The sequence below is a fragment of the Bufo gargarizans genome, chromosome 1, assembly GCF_014858855.1.
Source record: "Bufo gargarizans isolate SCDJY-AF-19 chromosome 1, ASM1485885v1, whole genome shotgun sequence".
Lineage (NCBI taxonomy): Eukaryota > Metazoa > Chordata > Amphibia > Anura > Bufonidae > Bufo > Bufo gargarizans.
The window spans coordinates 284,851,554-284,872,689 of NC_058080.1; the positions used below are offsets into that span (position 1 = coordinate 284,851,554).

At 40.8% G+C, this 21,136-nt stretch overlaps 1 protein-coding gene across 2 annotated transcripts in view; it reads left to right on the forward strand.

Moving 5' to 3' along the window:
• The first annotated feature begins 13,658 nt into the window (after nt 1-13,658).
• SHROOM3 (shroom family member 3) overlaps nt 13,659-21,136 on the forward strand; it is a 433,756-nt gene continuing 426,278 nt past the window's right edge. The window contains exon 1 of one of the 2 annotated variants that reach the window (XM_044304349.1): nt 13,659-14,384. In XM_044304349.1, the coding sequence (XP_044160284.1) occupies nt 14,250-14,384 (135 nt within the window). In that variant the 5' untranslated portion in view covers nt 13,659-14,249. The remainder of the gene's footprint in view (nt 14,385-21,136) is intronic. The other variant, XM_044304356.1, reaches the window with a different exon arrangement.

A 21,136-nucleotide genomic window follows, 5' to 3' on the forward strand; every position in this document is an offset into this window, starting at 1 on the left:
CACAATATACTGCCCCAGCAGAACTAAATACCACAGTGCAGCACAATATACTGCCCCAGCAGAGCCAAATACCACAGTGCAGCACAATATACTGCCCCAGCAGAGCTAAATACCACAGTACGGCACAATATACTGCCCCAGCAGAGCTAAATACCACAGTACGGCACAATATACTGCCCCAGCAGAACTAAATACCACAGTGCGACGCAATATACTGCCCCAGCAGAGCCAAATACCACAGTGCAGCACAATATACTGCCCCAGCAGAACTAAACACCACAGTGCAGCACAATATACTGCCCCAGCAGAACTAAATACCACAGTGCAGCACAATATACTGCCCCAGCAGAGCCAAATACCACAGTGCAGCACAATATACTGCCCCAGCAGAACTAAATACCACAGTGCGACGCAATATACTGCCCCAGCAGAGCCAAATACCACAGTGCAGCACAATATACTGCCCCAGCAGAACTAAACACCACAGTGCAGCACAATATACTGCCCCAGCAGAACTAAATACCACAGTGCAGCACAATATACTGCCCCAGCAGAGCCAAATACCACAGTGCAGCACAATATACTGCCCCAGCAGCACCAAATACCACAGTGCAGCACAATATACTGCCCCAGCAGAACTAAATACCACAGTGCAGCACAATATACTGCCCCAGCAGAGCCAAATACCACAGTGCAGCACAATATACTGCCCCAGCAGCACCAAATACCACAGTGCAGCACAATATACTGCCCCAGCAGAACTAAACACCACAGTGCAGCACAATATACTGCCCCAGCAGAACTAAATACCACAGTGCAGCACAATATACTGCCCCAGCAGAGCCAAATACCACAGTGCAGCACAATATACTGCCCCAGCAGCACCAAATACCACAGTGCAGCACAATATACTGCCCCAGCAGAACCAAATACCACAGTGCAGCACAATATACTGCCCCAGCAGCACCAAATACCACAGTGCAGCACAATATACTGCCCCAGCAGAACCAAATACCACAGTGCAGCACAATATACTGCCTCAGCAGAACCAAACACCACAGTGCAGCACAATATACTGCCCCAGCAGCACCAAATACCACAGTGCAGCACAATATACTGCCCCAGCAGAACTAAATACCACAGTGCGACGCAATATACTGCCCCAGCAGAACTAAATACCACAGTGCAGCACAATATACTGCCCCAGCAGAACTAAATACCACAGTGCGGCGCAATATACTGCTCCAGCAGAACTAAATACAACAGTGCAGCACCGTATACTGCTCCAGCAGAACTAAATACCACAATGCGACGCAATATACTGCCCCAGCAGAACTAAATACCACAGTGCAGCACAATATACTGCCCCAGCAGAACTAAATACCATAGTGCGGCGCAATATACTGCCCCAGCAGCACCAAATACCACAGTGCAGCACAATATACTGCTCCAGCAGAACCAAATACCACAGTGGAGCACAATATACTGCCCCAGCAGCACTAAATACCACAGTGCAGCACAATATACTGCCCCAGCAGAGCCAAATACCACAGTGCAGCACAATATACTGCCCCAGCAGCACCAAATATCACAGTGCAGCACAATATACTGCCCCAGCAGCATCAAATACCACAGTGCAGCACAATATACTGCCCCAGCAGCACCAAATACCACAGTGCAGCACAATATACTGCCCCATCAGCACCAAATACCACAGTGCAGGACAATATACTGCCCCAGCAGAACCAGATACCACAGTGCAGCACAATATACTGCCCTAGCAGAACCAGATACCACAGTCCAGCACAATATACTACCCCAGCAGCACCAAATACCACAGTGCAGCACAATATACTGCCCCAGCAGAGCCAAACACCACAGTGCAGCACAATATACTGCCACAGCAGAACCACATACCACAGTGCAGCACAATACACTGCCTCAGCAGAACCAAATACCACAGTGCAGCACAATATACTGCCCCAGCAGAACAAATACCACAGTGCAGCACAATATACTGCCCCAGCAGAATCAAATACCACAGTGCAGTACAATATATGGCCCCAGCAGCACCAAATACCACAGTGCAGCACAATATACTTCCTCAGCAGAACCAAACACCGCAGTGCAGCACAATATCCTGCCCCAGCAGAACCAAATACTACTGTGCAGCACAATACACTCCCTCAGCAGAATCAAATACCACAGTGCAGCACAATATACTGCCCCAGCAGCATCAAATGCCACAGTGCAGCACAATATACTGCCCCAGCAGCACCAAATACCACAGTGCAGCACAATATACTGCCCCATCAGCACCAAATACCACAGTGCAGGACAATATACTGCCCCAGCAGAACCAGATACCACAGTGCAGCACAATATACTGCCCTAGCAGAACCAGATACCACAGTGCAGCACAATATACTGCCCCAGCAGAGCCAAACACCACAGTGCAGCACAATATACTGCCACAGCAGAACCACATACCACAGTGCAGCACAATACACTGCCTCAGCAGAACCAAATACCACAGTGCAGCACAATATACTGCCCCAGCAGAATCAAATACCACAGTGCAGTACAATATATTGCCTCAGCAGCACCAAATACCACAGTGCAGCACAATATACTTCCTCAGCAGAACCAAACACCACAGTGCAGCACAATATCCTGCCCCAGCAGAACCAAATACTACTGTGCAGCACAATACACTCCCTCAGCAGAATCAAATACCACAGTGCAGCACAATATACTGCCCCAGCAGCATCAAATACCACAGTGCAGCACAATATACTGCCCCAGCAGCACCAAATACCACAGTGCAGCACAATATACTGCCCCATCAGCACCAAATACCACAGTGCAGGACAATATACTGCCCCAGCAGAACCAGATACCACAGTGCAGCACAATATACTGCCCTAGCAGAACCAGATACCACAGTGCAGCACAATATACTACCCCAGCAGCACCAAATACCACAGTGCAGCACAATATACTGACCCAGCAGAGCCAAACACCACAGTGCAGCACAATATACTGCCCCAGCAGCACCAAATACCACAGTGCAGCACAATATACTGCCCCAGCAGAATCAAATACCACAGTGCAGTACAATATATTGCCTCAGCAGCACCAAATACCACAGTGCAGCACAATATACTTCCTCAGCAGAACCAAACACCACAGTGCAGCACAATATCCTGCCCCAGCAGAACCAAATACTACTGTGCAGCACAATACACTCCCTCAGCAGAATCAAATACCACAGTGCAGCACAATATACTGCCCCAGCAGCATCAAATACCACAGTGCAGCACAATATACTGCCCCAGCAGCACCAAATACCACAGTGCAGCACAATATACTGCCCCATCAGCACCAAATACCACAGTGCAGGACAATATACTGCCCCAGCAGAACCAGATACCACAGTGCAGCACAATATACTGCCCTAGCAGAACCAGATACCACAGTGCAGCACAATATACTACCCCAGCAGCACCAAATACCACAGTGCAGCACAATATACTGACCCAGCAGAGCCAAACACCACAGTGCAGCACAATATACTGCCACAGCAGAACCACATACCACAGCGCAGCACAATACACTGCCTCAGCAGAACAAATACCACAGTGCAGCACAATATACTGCCCCAGCAGAATCAAATACGACAGTGCTGTACAATATATTGCCCCAGCAGCACCAAATACCACAGTGCAGCACAATATACTTCCTCAGCAGAACCAAACACCACAGTGCAGCACAATATCCTGCCCCAGCAGAACCAAATACTACTGTGCAGCACAATACACTCCCTCAGCAGAATCAAATACCACAGTGCAGCACAATATACTGCCCCAGCAGCATCAAATGCCACAGTGCAGCACAATATACTGCCCCAGCAGCACCAAATACCACAGTGCAGCACAATATACTGCCCCATCAGCACCAAATACCACAGTGCAGGACAATATACTGCCCCAGCAGAACCAGATACCACAGTGCAGCACAATATACTGCCCTAGCAGAACCAGATACCACAGTGCAGCACAATATACTGCCCCAGCAGAGCCAAACACCACAGTGCAGCACAATATACTGCCACAGCAGAACCACATACCACAGTGCAGCACAATACACTGCCTCAGCAGAACCAAATACCACAGTGCAGCACAATATACTGCCCCAGCAGAATCAAATACCACAGTGCAGTACAATATATTGCCTCAGCAGCACCAAATACCACAGTGCAGCACAATATACTTCCTCAGCAGAACCAAACACCACAGTGCAGCACAATATCCTGCCCCAGCAGAACCAAATACTACTGTGCAGCACAATACACTCCCTCAGCAGAATCAAATACCACAGTGCAGCACAATATACTGCCCCAGCAGCATCAAATACCACAGTGCAGCACAATATACTGCCCCAGCAGCACCAAATACCACAGTGCAGCACAATATACTGCCCCATCAGCACCAAATACCACAGTGCAGGACAATATACTGCCCCAGCAGAACCAGATACCACAGTGCAGCACAATATACTGCCCTAGCAGAACCAGATACCACAGTGCAGCACAATATACTACCCCAGCAGCACCAAATACCACAGTGCAGCACAATATACTGACCCAGTAGAGCCAAACACCACAGTGCAGCACAATATACTGCCACAGCAGAACCACATACCACAGCGCAGCACAATACACTGCCTCAGCAGAACCAAATACCACAGTGCAGCACAATATACTGCCCCAGCAGAACAAATACCACAGTGCAGCACAATATACTGCCCCAGCAGAATCAAATACGACAGTGCTGTACAATATATTGCCCCAGCAGCACCAAATACCACAGTGCAGCACAATATACTTCCTCAGCAGAACCAAACACCACAGTGCAGCACAATATCCTGCCCCAGCAGAACCAAATACTACTGTGCAGCACAATACACTCCCTCAGCAGAATCAAATACCACAGTGCAACGCAAAATATTACTACTTCTACAGCAGTATTCAACTGTATGGCCATCCTGGGGCTAGGCCAGGTGTATATGCTCCTAGAATTAATTAATGCTGAGATCATCAGATTCTTATATACCCAGCTGGCGGCCATCATGAGTGGTCAGACTGCCCTATGGGCATGGGCTCACCAGGAGATTTCCCTGTAGGGTCTATGGTCAGTCCGCCCCTGGGAGCAGATCTTTATTTGGAGATCTGCTCTGGTTTGTTCGTTGGATAGGCTCAGCAGGCATCGTGATATCACTGCAACAAGCTAACAGCCCCCTGCTTCACCATTGTATTCAATATCATGGGAATGTTGACTAGGTGAACTAGGGGGCATACATACATCCCAACCTTCCTGGATCTAGCGGGACATTCCCAGATTTTGTTGGCTGTCCCACAGTTCTGGAATGGCTGAAGTATGTCCTGCTCTCAGCTGTCTATGCATCCATAGGTTGCTGAAATGGTGAAGCAGAAAGCCGTCCACTCCTGCTTCACCATTCAGTTCAGTTGCTGGCGCTCCCCAGCATATACTATGCAGTCATCCCACTGCTGGGCTGCGTAGGAGGAGGATGCAGGTTCGGGAATCAGCCTGTGCTCCCCCTACACAGCCCAGCAGCGCGATATGTGACAGTATCCTGCCTGCTGCTGGGAGCACAGGGTGAGCTGTGAGGATCATTGGAGGAACTAGGTGAGTATTGACTTTTTTATTTTTCTTATGTAAGGGGCATATTAGGGGGCATTATGGCATACTGGGGACACATCAACGAAAAATAAATTGTAAAAATGTATAATAAAACACAGTATAAAATGCATTTTATTTTTAAAATGACAGGAAAAGTTAGTTTAAAAAATACCATAAAAAGTATAAAGAAGCAATTGGTGTTGAATAGATCACCTTGTGGTAAGCCTCACCCAAAACATAACCTTGGCTGGTATTTTTTGCTGGAAAAGGTGGTGGCTACCGCCCTGCAATAATCTCTTAACTGACTATATAAGATTACTTAAATAGCTCGTGAGAAACCGTTTTAATGTATATCTAGATTTGTAATATATATGCAATCCTATGTACTACAATCAATGAATTGTGTCATTGCTTTGCATGATATCAGTCAGCATTTCCTGCTTAAATATTCTGTTCTGCTGCCCTTTTACAGCGCCTGGAGATTGAACGAGAAATGCTGTATACGTATTACAGTAGATATCAATGCAACTGGCCACTATTCTGTAATGTAATAAGTGTCCTTCTGATGCAAGACTGGGAGGATTAAAAAGATAAGGTTTAAACAGGGTTGTATATGAAATTGTACCCGGCACATTCTTTTTAATAGGTATATGTCATTTATAGCAAAGTTGTTTTTTTTCCCCAGAGCTACAATACCGATAGTCTATCCTTAGGAAAAGACAGATTGGTTGGGTCTATGTATTTCTAGTACTTGCAGTGCTTATAAAGACTCCCCACCAATCTGATATTGAAGACCTGTCTTAAGTCATCAATATAATATTGTAATTCTAGAAATCCCCTTTAAAATCACTTACATTTTCTTTTGAGTACAAAGTTTCCTTGTTAAAGGGGTTTACCGGGCTAACAATATTGATGACCTATCCTCAGGATAGGTCATCAATATCAAACTGGTAGGGGTTCGACAACCAGCACTCCCACCCGTCAGATGTTACCTGCAGATAGTGATCCTGGAACTACCACTGAGAAAGTGACCTGGCACGCAGGGGTGGATTGGGAACTTAGAGTGGTCCTGGAAAAAAACGTAAAGGGAATGTGTCATCAGAAAATGACCTATTGTCTATTGTTTAAATAACGTTTTTATGTTTAACATGTTTTGTAAGACTTCTTGGTGATGCTATTTTTAATTTTCCATGTCAATATCTATATTTAAACAAAAACAATAAAATCCTGTAGTTTTCGCACTGTCCACTAAGCCTAATAATAGGCGCCACTTCTTGGTTTGTACACATTACTCTACTGCAGTTAACTCATTCTAATCCTGCCTGTAATGATTTCACCTCTGTGTATAGATAAGTCAGGATCCACCATTTACAATTAGGGATGGAACCGAACCCAAGTTTGGAAATGGGCTTTTTACAGTAAAAATTTATTTACGGTATTAATTTATTGTGTGACTTTGCAAAGCAATAACTTTGGCTTATCTGAGTCAATACATTCTAATACTGTACGGAGCTCCTGCCCTGTATAGTATTAGAACAAAATATATGTTTCATCCAAAGTCGATTCACTTATCCCTATTTACAATAGGTCTTTGTCAGGGCTTCTCGATTCTTTCCTTGTACAACGACCTCTGTACAGGTCACAGAGCTGCCTAGAAAACTCTCCCATAGAAGTCAATGAGGTTTCCTCCTGACCATTGTGTCTATGGACTATGGGGCTGCCTTAAAGCAATTTTCTTAATGCTTTCTAAATGCTGTTAAGAACAACTCAGGGAAGATGGCCGCCCCCTATTAATCATGTTCTGGAAATAGAATAAAAGTTGATGGCTACTGAGGAAGAGGTTTGAACCTCGAAATGCGTTTAGAAGACATTCCGAAATACCCACATTAATATCGCGAAAAAGTAGTCAAAATCTTTCGGACATTACTGGCAAGCAATTAAAAGCTTTCGAACATTTCTAGCAAGAGATATAACTAAAATGATTATAAGTCGAATTTTCGCTATCAACGAACATTATGGCAGCTCTTTGAATCTCGCGGGGTTTCGAAACGGGAACCACAATTATCATGTGAGACGCCGAGTCACGGCAGAAACAAGCACAAGCGCACAGGTGGATACTAAGCAGAAGCAACAACTTAGGCATCGTGATCATGGGGGGTGAGTACATTGCACACCTAGTGGGACGCCTCTTCATCTAGTACAACTTTACAAAACAAGGAAAACAGTGAGTATTAAACACACAAATACTCCTCACCAATGTACCCGACATGGATGCTTCTTTAAAACTAATTCCTGGAAAATATCAGGAGTTGAATTAAACAAACTGAACTCTATGTTATTGAACTGTGCTAAAATACATGCTGCTCTAAAAACATTGTGACCACCATATACCACAGCTACTATAACCACCAACATCCATACCCTTAAACTGTGGGTGGCAGGGACAACTGTATCCTGTGACTGGTGGAGACCATTATTAACCATTTATGGATTACTATTGATGACTGTTGCTGTTGTCGCTGATAATTATTGCTATTAACAACTGCTGCTCCAACCCTGCTGTTGCTATTAACAACTGCTACCTCTACTATGGTCACTGATGATTACGGCTATTAATGACATTTGCTGCTACTAACAACTGCTGCTCCAATTCTACTGCTGCTATTAACAACTGCTGCTTTAAATACTGCCGCTATAAATAATTGCCACTATACACATTGATGCTATAAGCCAATATTGCTGCTCGTTACAAACCATTACTAACCATATATTTTATTCTATATTATTTTTAATTTCTATTGTTTAAATTGCTGTTTTTAAACCATTGTTGAAAACTATTGTCAAATAATTTTATAACATTGTGATAATAAATTATATAATATCTATATCAACCCTTGATTATCCAATATAACCAGATGAGGAGTGCCTGCTATATTTGAAAACGTATATTACATTAATCTGTGATTGGTTCAAATCACTACCAAGCAAGAGCACCCGTCCTTTGATACCAGGAAAGTGAGCCGCTATATTCCTTAATTAAATACAAATTATATGTGTCTCTATCTGGTTTTACCTGGACGATAAAATTTTGGGTGACACATTTCCTTTAAATTAGCCCCATGTTGTAGGTGGGTCCAAATTGACAGAAGGCAGGGCCAACAGAAGTAGGCAGGGCCAGCAATACCATAGCACAGCACAAAAAACACCCTAGCAGCACCAAATGTCACATCCAAATTAATTAAAATAAATGTAAATAAAAACAGAATCCAGTGATTTGCTAATCTCATAGACCCATATTTTATTCACAATAGATCATAGAACATATAGAAAATGAGATATTTTACCATTTCATGAAGTTAACCACTTCCCATCTGGGCCATTTGCCCCCTTCCTGACCAGGCCTAATTTTGCAAAACTGACATATCTCACTTTATGTGGTAATAACTTTGGAACGCCTTTACTTATCCAAGTCATTCAGAGATTGTTTTCTCGTGACACATTGTACTTCATGATCGTCATAAATTTGAGTCAAAATATTTCACCTCTTTTTATGAAAACATCCCAAATTTACCCAACAATTTGAAAAATTTGCAATTTTCTAAATTTCAATTTCTCTGCTTTTAAAACAGAAAGTGATACCTCATAAAATATTTATTATTTAACATTCCCCATATGTCTACTTTATGTTGGCATCATTTTGGAAATGTCATTTTATTTTTTTAGGACGTTAGAAGGCTTAGAAGTTTAGAAGAAATTCTTCAAATTTTTAAGAAAATTGCCAAAACCCACTTTATAAGGACCAGTTCAGGTCTGAAGTCACTTTGTGGGGCCTACATAGTGGATACCCCCATAAATGACCCCATTATAGAAACTACACCCCTCAAGTTACTCAAAACTGATTTTACAAACTTTTTTAACCCTTTATGCGTTCCACAAGAATTAAAGGAAAATGGAGATCAAATTTTTAAATTTCACTTTTTGGGCAGATTTTCCATTTTAATCCAATTTTTTCTTTAACACATCGATGGTTAACAGCCAAACATAACTCAATATTTATTACCCAGATTCAGCGGTTTACAGAAACACCCCACATGTGGTCGTAAACTGCTGTATGGGCACACAGCAGGGCGCAGAAGAAAAGGAACTCCACATGGTTTTTAGATGCCATGTCCCATTTGAAGCCCCCTGATGCACCCTTACAGTAGAAACTCCCAAGAAGTGACCCCATTTTGGAAATTAGGGGATAAGGTGCCAGTTTTATTAGTACTATTTTTGGGTACATATGATTTTTTGATCATTCATTATAACACTTTATGGGGCAAGGTGACCAACAAATTGGTTGTTTTAGCACAGTTTCTATTTATTTATTTTTACAGCGTTCACCTGAGGGGTTCAGTCAAGTGACATTTTTATAGAGCAGATTGTTACGGACGTGGCGATACCTAATATGTATACTTTTTCTCATTTATTAAAGTTTTACACAATAATAGCATTTTTGAAACCAAAAAATTATGTTTTAATGTGTCCATGTTCTGATAGCTATAGTTTTTTTATTTTTTGAGAGATTTTCTTATGTAGGGGCTCATTTTTTGCGGGATGAGGTGATGGTTTTATTGGTACCATTTTGTGGGACATACGCGTTTTTGATCACCTTTTGTGATGCAAGGTGACAAAAATTGCTTGTTTTGACACAGTTTTTTTTTTTTTTTTTTTACGGTGTTCATCTGAGGGGTTAGCTCATGTGATATTTTTATAGAGCTGGTTTTTACGGACGCGGCAATACCTAATATGTATACTTTTTTTTATTTGTTTCACTTTAACACAATAATAGCATTTTTGAAACCAAAAAATGATGTTTTAGTGTCTCCATGTTCTAAGAGCTATAGTTTTTTTATTTTTTGAGAGATTTTCTTATGTAGGGGCTCATTTTTTGCGGGATGAGGTGACGGTTTTATTGGTACCATTTTGTGGGACATACGCATTTTTGATCACTTGGTGTTGCACCTTTTGTGATGCAAGGTGACAAAAATTGCTTGTTTTGACAGTTTTTTGGTTTTTTTTTTACGGTGTTCACCCGAGGGGTTAGCTCATGTGATATTTTTATAGAACTGGTTTTTACGGACGTAGCAATACCAAATATGTCTATTTTATTTTATTTTTTTCTATTTTAATTTTATTTTTTTATTCTTTACTTGGGGACCTTTTTTTTTTACATGTGAAACTTTTTTTTATTTTATTTTTTTCAACCCTTTATTTTTTTTTATTTTTTTTTACACTTTTCGTCCCCCATAAGGTCATACAAGACCTCTAGGGGACATTTGCTTCACTTTTTCTTTTTTTTTTCACTGTTGATTTCTCCTGTAACTGGGGCTGACATAGTAGCCCCAGTTACAGGAGAAATACACCCCCCAGGGAGGCTGTACAGCGTGATTCTACGTTGTACAGCCTCAGAGCAGGGCTGATCGAGGTCTGTGAGAGAACTCACACAGCTCCTGCATGCTCCGGTCCCGCGGTCACATGACCGCCGGGCCGGAACAGGAAGCGCACAGCGCTCGGTGAGCGCTGTGTCTGCAGCGATCCGGAAGGCAGGGACACCTGGGAACTGTCCCTGCCTTATCTCTGGGTTGCCCTGCTGTCACTGACAGCGGGCAACCCGATCAGCAGCTGCACGATTAGCGTGCAGCTGCTATTTCTGAAAGGACGTTTTAAAACGTGCTTTCAGAAATAGAGGTCCACCCATAGGACGTTTATATCCTATGGGCGGACTTAAAGCGGTTAACTAATTTAGAACTTGATGGCAGCAACACATCTAAAAAAAAAGTTGGGACAATGCTTTTTCTACAATTATATAGCATCCCCTCGTCTTTAAAAATGTCTAGGAAGTGAGGAGACCAATTGCTGGTATTTTGGGATAGGAATGTTTTCACATTGCTGTCTGATGTAGGATTTTTGTTGCTCATGCTCAACAGTCCTGGGTCTTCTTTGCTTGATTTTTGCATTCATGATGCATCAAATGTTTTCTATTGGTGAAATATCTGGACTTCAGGCAGGATAGTTAAGTCTCCGGACTCCTCTTCTGTAAAGCCATGCTGTTGTGATGGATGCAGTATGTGGTTTAGAATTGTCTTGCTGAGATGTGCAAGGTCTTCCCTGAAAATGGTTTACATCTTGTGGTGAACCCTCTGTATTCACTCTGGTGAAGTCTTCTCTTGATTGTTGACTTTGACACACATACACCTACCTCCTGGAGAGTGTTCTTGATCTGGCCAACTGTTGTGAAGGGTGTTTTCTTCACCAGGAAAATAATTTTTCGGTCATCCACCACAGTTGTTTTCCTTGGTCTTCCGGGTCTTTTGGTGTTGCTGAGCTCACCGATGCGTTCCTTCATTTTAAGAATGTTCCAAACAGTTGTTTTTGCCACACCTAATGTTTTTGCTATCTCTCTGATGGGGTTGTTTTGTTTTTTCAGCCTAATGATGGCTTGCTTCACTGATAGTGACAGCTCTTTGAATCTCATTTTGAGAGTTGACAGCAACAGATTCCAAATGCAAATAGCGCACTTGAAATGAACTCTGGATCTTTTATCTGCTCATTGTAATTGGGATAATGAGGGAATAACACACACCTGGCCATAGAACAGCTGAGAAGCCAATTGTCCCATTACTTTTGGTTCCTTAACAAGTGGGAGGCACATATGCAAACTGTTGTAATTCTTACACCGTCCACCTGATTTGGATGTAAATACCCTCAAATTAAAGCTGACAGTCTGCAGTTAAAGCACATCTTGTTCGTTTCATTTCAAATCCATTGTGGTGGTGTATAGAGCCAAAAATGTTAGAATTGTGTCGATGTCCCAATATTTATGGACCTGACTGTATAACACTTTGCAACACAGTGAAGAGGAGAAGGAGGATAATTGCTTTTCTCTCTCCTGCTTCTGCCTTGATTAGCGCTCAGGGACTGCCCTTGAGTTTCAAGTCCGTTCCTGGAAATGCCTCCCTGCTGACCTTATGTATCAAACTTCCCGCCCCATTGTTGGAGAACTTGGTCCCCCAGCCAGGTGTAGAATTTTTTTTTTAAATGTCTTCTTTCTACAACAGATCTCTGCCCCCTTTCCCCTTCTCCACGTCAACACCCTAGGAACTGGATCTCAAGTGCCTAGTTGTAAATGTGGCCCTACTCAGGCAACTGTGACTCTTCTCTGGCATTCACGGCAGGCATTAAACGGCTAAGGACCCTTTAGGCAATTATCAAGAACAAATCATTCATTCCCAATAATTGCCTTATTGTCAGCAGAGTTGAAAACTGCATTTGCAAGCTGCAATCACCTACTCTGTATGGGGGTGATTGCTATTGTGACCGCTCATTCCTATACAGAGTCATTGCTTCTGGGCAGCAGATCCCTGTTTGCACAGGACACTCTGCTTTCGAAAAACAATAATTATGGTGTCTGCATCAATGATATCTTCACTGATGTATTAGTATTTTATCGTTTCTCTGGTAATTGGTGGCCGTCCTAGGAATGCTGCTTCCCGATAATTACTCCAATAGTTGGCCTGTGGAAAGTTCTACATATTCTTCTGACATTAGCTGATAAGTGACAAGCTGTTGCAATGAGCATGGTTGTCACTACTTTATGCCGTGAATTTACTGTAGCATGAAACACAAAGTTTTTTAAAGGTTTCCTTTAAAAGCATGTGAAAGTACTGTGAATGATAAAGTGGCATCATAGTGGCAGGGTTTCTGATACTTTGGAAGTGTTGATATGCATATTATTTCCTTCACCCCTTTCTATTCTTAGCTGCATATCATTTGGGCACTTGCTGTGTAAAATCAGCATGACTTGTTCTAATCCTATGCTCACACCCTCTGCCTCTCACTCCCCCTCCCAATGTAGCTACAGTCTAATCTGGAGAAAGGGAAGGAATGTACTGATCTGTCTAACACTTTCACTTCCTATGCTTGGAGAAAATCCACCTGCAGAGTTTTACTGGCTTGTCCAAACATCCTGCATGATTTCCTTTCCTTACAGATAAGGTTTTACATTCTAAGCACCACTGGAAATTCCAAGTTGAGTTTGAGAGCAACAGAAGAAAAAATTATAGCTGGTTCTCAAGAAGCCCATGCAGCTTGGAAAAGGAGAAAGATCTCATTCTTTGAATGCAATGAACTGAAAAGATAGACTATTGTAATGGTAAGTCTGGGGGAGCTGGAGAAGAAGCATCATCAATCAAAAACAAACATTACTTTACATGTCACTCGTTCTGCATGCGCGATCTCAAAAGTTCCTTGCTTTTGCTTGTATGAAGCTAATAGGTTATTTTTGTGCATCTGCCAGTGAAATAAAGACATTAGTAAATGAAGAGGCCTCAACAGACAAGCATAATTTTTAATCGACTCTGGAGGGCATAGGAGGCACCCTATGGGATTGTACTCGACCTGGATCTTTAGGTTCTGCATTTATTCTAATGGACGTTTAGTTGACTTCAATCTATCCACACTATCTAGGTGGGTGGAATAGATGAGGACTAACACTGGTAAGTCAACATGGATCAGATGCCATCCTCTGGACAGCCACCTGTCACCACCCTGTATCTACAATCAACTCTTAAAGGTGGAGCTCCATGGGGTTTCTCACTCAAAGGAGGACTAGAACATGGACAACCATTAACCATCTCCAAGGTAATAAGAACACCTTAGTTTACTGATGTTTATGAATAATACACATTGACAATGTCAATTTACTACATATTGAGGATTGTACATTATATAATGCAAATGGAAAGAACTGAATTATGATTTTTAGTTCATCCAGGGGAAATGCTCCAGAGAGGTTTGTAATCAGGGAATATACTAAACGTATAAAATGAAAAATAGTACAAAATAAGCTGACAAAGGAGTAAAAGGCAAAAGAAGCAGAATGTATTGCAAACTAAACAAGGCGTATAAGGACATGATTAAAGCAGCCCTCCAGAGCAGATCACTCTTAATATTGTTAAGCATCCCTTGTGCTCTAGCAACTAATAACACTAACAGGATTATACCAGTAGTCATGACAAAGGATGACCTGAATGGTGATGAGCTGCAATATCAGAAACAGCCTATAGATAAGGGTAGCACTCTTCCTACCCTAGGACCTTCTCTGTAAGATATATTGTGCAGCCCATAGTGTAGAGGACCAATGGTTAGAACCTGCCAAATGTTTGGATGCTTATTATTTGAAACTCCAGTATATACAACTGTATTAAGTGTGCTGTTTAATGAATTTAATTATTAACACCAGTTACATTTTTTTAAATAATACTGTAAAAAGCAAAAGCAAAAAAGTAATTGATCCTTTATATTCTACATTTTTCAAACCGGCACCTGAATCTGAATACTTTTGTATTTGCACATAATTAAAATTTTAGAATAGCCAGTGAGCTAATCAATAAAATGTATCTGTATAGCGCCACCTGCTGTTTGTTCTTTTCCTTATTTCTTGTCCACGTCACTCAGGTGGTCCCATGTGCTCAGTTTAAATCTTCAGCTGTCACCAGCCATATCTACTATTAGAAGCTGTGGCAGGTACAGAGAGAGAGAGAGCTCCAGCAGAAAGGATATGCCCCCTGTGCTGCCATGCTGAAGATAATCTAGAAGAGTAATTGAAGCAAAGAATGGGGAGATCTGTGGTTCCATGGGAGGTACAGGGCTGGTTCTAACTTTCTTAGAAAGAGACTGTGTACTATGTACTACAGTGTATATGATGTCTGATTTTCATTTTTTACATCGATCATGGCATAACCCCTTTAACCCCTTAAGGACCAGGCCATTTTTTGCAAATCTGACCAGTGTCACTTTATGTGTGAATAACTTTAAAACGCTTTTACTTATCCAGGCCATTCTGAGATTGTTTTTTCGTCACATGTTGTACTTGTACATGACACTGGTAAAATGTAGTAAAAAAAAATCATTTTTATTTATAAAAAAATACAAAATACAAAAATTTAGAAATAATTGCAAAGTTTCAATTTCTCTACTTCTATAATACATAGTAATACCTCCAAAAATAGTTATTCATTTAGATTCCCCATATGTTTACTTCATGTTTGGATCATTTTGGGAATGTCATTTTATTTTTTGGGGACGTTACAAGGCTTAGAAGTTTAGAAGAAATTTTTCAAAACCCACTTTTTAAGGACCAGCTCAGGTCTGAAGTCACTTTGAGGCTTACATAAAAGAAACCACCCAAAAATGACCCCATTTTGGAATCTACACCCCTCATGGTAGTCAAAACTGATTACAAACATTGTTAACCCTTTATGGGCTCCACAAGACTTATTGGCAAATGGAGATGAAATTTCAGAATTAAAATTTTTGGGCAAATTTTCCTTTTTAATCCATTTTTCCCAGTAACAAAGCAAGGGTTAACAGCCAAACAAAACTCAATATTTATTGCCCTGATTCTGTAGTTTATATAAACACCCCATATGTGGTCGTAAACTACTGTATGGGCACACGGCAGGGCGCAGAAGGAAAGGAACACCATATGGTTTCTGGAAGGCAGATTTTGCTGGACTGGTTTATTTACACCATGTCCCATATGAAGCCCCCCTGATGCACCCCTAGAGTAGAAACTCCACAAAACTGACCCCATTTTGGAAACTAAACCCCTCAAGGTATTCAAAACTGATTTTATAAACTTTGTTAACCCTTTAGGTATTCCCCAAGAGTTATTGGCAAATGGAGATGAAATTTCAGAATTTAAATTTTTGGGCAATTTTTCCATTTTAATCAATTTTTTCCAGTAACAAAGCAAGGATTAATAGCCAAACAAAACTCAATATTTATTGGCCTGATTCTGTAGTATATAGAAACACCCCATATGTGGTCGTAAACTACTGTATGGGCACACGGCAGGGCGCAGAAGGAAAGGAACACCATATGGTTTCTGGAAGGCAGATTTTGCTGGACTGGTTTATTTACACCATGTCCCATTTGAAGCCCCCCTGATGCACCCCTAGAAGCTCCAAAGCTTTGGAGTAGAAGCTCCAAAAAAGTGACCCCATTTTGGAAGCTATTGGATAAGGTGGCAGTTTAGTTGGGACTATTTACATTATTGTGAGGCAAGGTTACAAAAAATTGAAATTCTGAAATGTTATCTCCATTTGCCAATAACTCTTGTGGAACACCTAAAGGGTTAAAAAAGTTTGTAAAATCAGTTTTGAATACCTTGAGGGGTGTAGTTTCTTAGATGGGGTCAGTTTTATGGAGTTTCTACTCTAGGGGTGCATCAGGGGGGCTTCAAATGGGACATGGTGTTAAAAAAAACAGTCCAGCAAAATCTGCGTTCCAAAAACCATATGACGCCCCTTTACTTCTGCGCCCTGCCGTTTGGCCATACAGCATTTTACAACCACATATGGGGTCTTTCTGAAAACTACAAAATCAGGGCAATACATTTTGAGTTTTGTTTGACTGTTAACCCTTTCTTTGTTAACAGAAAAAATTGCACCGTTTTTGTTTTATTTTTTTGACTGTGTTCATTTAAAGGGGTTAGGTCATGTGTTATTTTTATAGAGCAGATTCGTACGGACGCTGCAATACCTAATATGTCTACTTTTTAAAATGTATTTAGGTTTTACTCTATAATATACTTTTTTAAACAAAACAAAACATTTTAGTATCTCCATAGTCTGAGAGTCTGTTTTTTTTAAGTTTTTAGCCTATTGTCTTAAGTAGGGGCTCATTTTTTGCGGGATGAGAGGATGGATTTATTTGCACTATTTTGGGCTGTTCCGATCACCGCCCGCCGCGCAGTGGTGATCGGAAATACACAGGGCGTACCTGTATGCCCTTTGTCCTTAAGTACTGGGACATCAGGGCGAACAGGTACGCCCTGTGTCCCCAAGAGGTTAATATTCACATTTATCCTATTCTGTCTCATATTTCAATGACAGCTGAGAAGTATATAAAGAATAAATCAATATGTATATGTAAATTCTATATACTAATAATCCTCTGTCTAGCTGTGAGACTATAGGCTACAGAAAGTGCACTTCCCTCTGTCGGCAACAGGAGACATATTTTGTCAAACCCCACCCATTCAGTAAGCCCCCCCCATCTGCTGTCTGCAGGCTGAATATGGAACAGACTAGCAGGAAATGAATCCCTGTGTCCTCTATAGGTTTTCTACAGTTTCTACAAAACTGAATTTTTCTGAAACATACAGAAAATACAGTAAACTGACAAAAAAACAACACATTTATTATTTGCAGTTTTTTCTGTCTCCCTTTGGTTTGTGTTACTGCGCTAAATGTATGTTTCGGTTTATTAAATAATGCACAAGTGTAATATGGTTTCGCTACTGTCAGTGAAAGTATGCCAGGGAGTTGCCTGATGTGGAGATGCAACTTTTATGCAACTTTAGCAAAAATCACACATGTAGTAAATGAGCCATTTAAGAGATCTAATCTCTAAACTTTGAAAAGTGGTGAAGTGTGGCGTATGGGAATAAATGTTGCAGAATTTTGTATAAAGATGCGGCAGAACATGCAACAATTTCCCTCCAGAAAAGTGACACATGAAGAATGATAAATGCCCCCTAAGTGTTCAGTTAAATATGAGATTATTTTATATCTAAAGAAGGTGCAAAAAGTGCTATAAAATAATTTATGCTGTGGTCACATAGAATACATTTGCTGTAAATATTCCTTGTGGATTCGGTATTGAAAATCTTTATAAGACTTGCATTTTTATGGCTTTAAACCTGCCAATAGCTTGCAATAAATCAATTTCCTGGACACTTATTTAAGATTTGAAGCATATTGATATTTGTCTTAAAAGGGCCCTCTGCCATGGAAGAAGACATGGGTATTATAAATGACACATGGTAGGTAGGGGGACCTTTTACAGATTTATACGACTGTATACAAAGTAATAAACAGTACATATTCCAGTTTTCCATTATTTCTATGACAAAGTCAAACAGTCATAACCACCCCCATAGGAGTTAAAAAATCAAAAGCAATCAAACTAAAGTTTAGCCCTAGAGGTGCATAACTGCATGGTAACTTCTTTACCAAAGGATTAATATGTTGCTATAATCTTTTGACGTGACTTCCACAACAAGTACTTACTGGAATCTTATACAAGTATTACTGAAAAATGAAGTACAAAGCATTGAAGGATATTTAACCACTTGCTTAACATTGCATGAATATATACCTTGTGGCTGTAAGCTATTATCTGTAACCTGATCTATAGAGGCACCGGGTTACATTATGATCTGACTGTGCCCGGTGGCGCTGCAGATCTCTTTGACTGCTCTGCCATTAGACAGCTGCGGTCAAAGAAAGTATCCCGGAGACCAGAGAAAGTGGTCTCCCTGCATTGTGTCACTGTAACAGGGTGTTACAGCGATCCATTGCAAAGCATAGTGAAACAGTCAGCGGTGGCGCGCTAAGCTAAGATCTTCTTGATATGAGAGTGCTCCTGCTGGTTGTACAGTTAAGTGTCAGCCTGCAGTCTGTAAAGTGATCCATTCCTGCTGTGCTGAAGAAGGAAGGGGTTAATTCACTTTTTTATTATAAAATAATAAAAAGTGAAAAAACTAAATAAATAAAAAAAATGAAAAAAAGAAAAGAAAGTCTGTGAAAATAGCAATCAAATGATTGCCATGGGAACTATAAAAAAAGTGTAAAAAAAAAAGGTTTGAAGAATAAAAAAAAATATATATAAAAATTCAAATCACCCCCCTTTCCCCAAAATGAGAATAAAAAAAGTAAAAAAAATACACATCATGGTTATTGGCGCATGTGAAAACGCACCTACTATCAAAATATAAAAGTATTTGCCTCATACGGAAAAAGGCAAAACAAATGAAGTTTCAAAATGACCAATTCGCCGTTTTTTGGTCGCTTCTCCTCCCACTAAAAAATGATCAAAAAGTCATACACACCCCAGAATGGTATCAATGAAAAGTTTAGATCGCACCTCAAAAAAATTAGGCCCCATATAGCTAGCTTTACACACATAACTACAAAAAAGTTTTTCAGTATCAAAATGCAAGAAACACTGTACAAACTGTACATATGTGGTATTGCTGGATTCGTACTGACCTGGAAAATGAAGAGCACAAGTTAGTTTTACCGCATAGTGAACGATTTGTCAGGCGGACAGCAAAACGCTGCAGGCAGAATCTTGGTGTCCGTCTCCAAAGCGGAATGGTGACTGAATGTGAAAGATAGCATAAAATCTAATTTGATACAAGTTAGCGAGAACAATTTGGAGTCAGTTTGGGTTACCTTGCAGCTTGATAATCATAAGGTAACTCGTGTAGGTGGGATATATAGACCACCTAGCCAAGTCAAAGAATTAGATGATCTACTAGTTGAGGAAATAGCTAAAATGACATTGAAGGGGGAAGTTATCATTATGGGAGACTTCAATCTTCCTGATGTAAACTGGAAAACCAAAATAGCTAGTTCTGCCAGGAGTACAGATATTCTAAATTCCCTACTGGGATTTTCTCTACAGCAAGTAGTGGAGGAGCCAACCCGGAAGGAGGCCATTTTAGATTTAGTATTCACAAATGGGAATTTGGTATCTGATATTACTGTAGGGGAAAGCTTGGGATCTAGTGATCACCAGTCAGTGTGGTTTACTATAAGTACAGTGACTGAGTCACACCACACAAAAACAAAAGTTTTAGATTTTAGAAAAACTGACTTTTCTAAAATTAGATTAGTGGTATACGAGTTCCTATCAGACTGGAACAGTTTCATTGGAGTCCAGGAGAAATGGGACTACTTAAAAGTGGCACTATTGAAGGCAACAGAAAATTGCATTAGGCTTGTCAGTAAAAGCAAAAAAAGGAAGAGACCACTGTGGTACTCAGCAGAAGTGGCCAAAATTATTAAAAACAAAAAGATAGCATTTAGGAATTATAAAAAAAAAAAAAAATGAGGATGACAGACAAATTTATAAGATTAGGTAGAGAGAGGCCAAACAAGTATAAGAGCTTCTAAAGCACAGGCAGAAGAAAAATTAGCTCAGTCAGGGAAATAAGGCGATAAGGCATTCTTCAGATACATAAATGAAAAAAGGAAACTAAAACAAGGAATTACCAAATTAAAAACTAAAGGAAGGTATATAGAAGAAGATAAAGAACTAGCTGACTGCCTCAATGAATACTTCTGTTCAGTTTTTACAAAGGAAAATGAAGGAGAAGGACCTCAGTTAGGAAAGAAGACTAATGAATCTTTTGACGCATGTGTCTTTACCGAGGAAGAGGTTCTAAGTCAACTGTCTAAAATTAATACAAATAAGTCACAGGGGCCTGATGGGATACACCCAAAGCTATTAAAAGAGCTCAGCGGTGAACTAGCAAAACCATTAACAGATTTATTTAACCAATCACTGGCATCAGGAGTCGTCCCAGAAGATTGGAAATT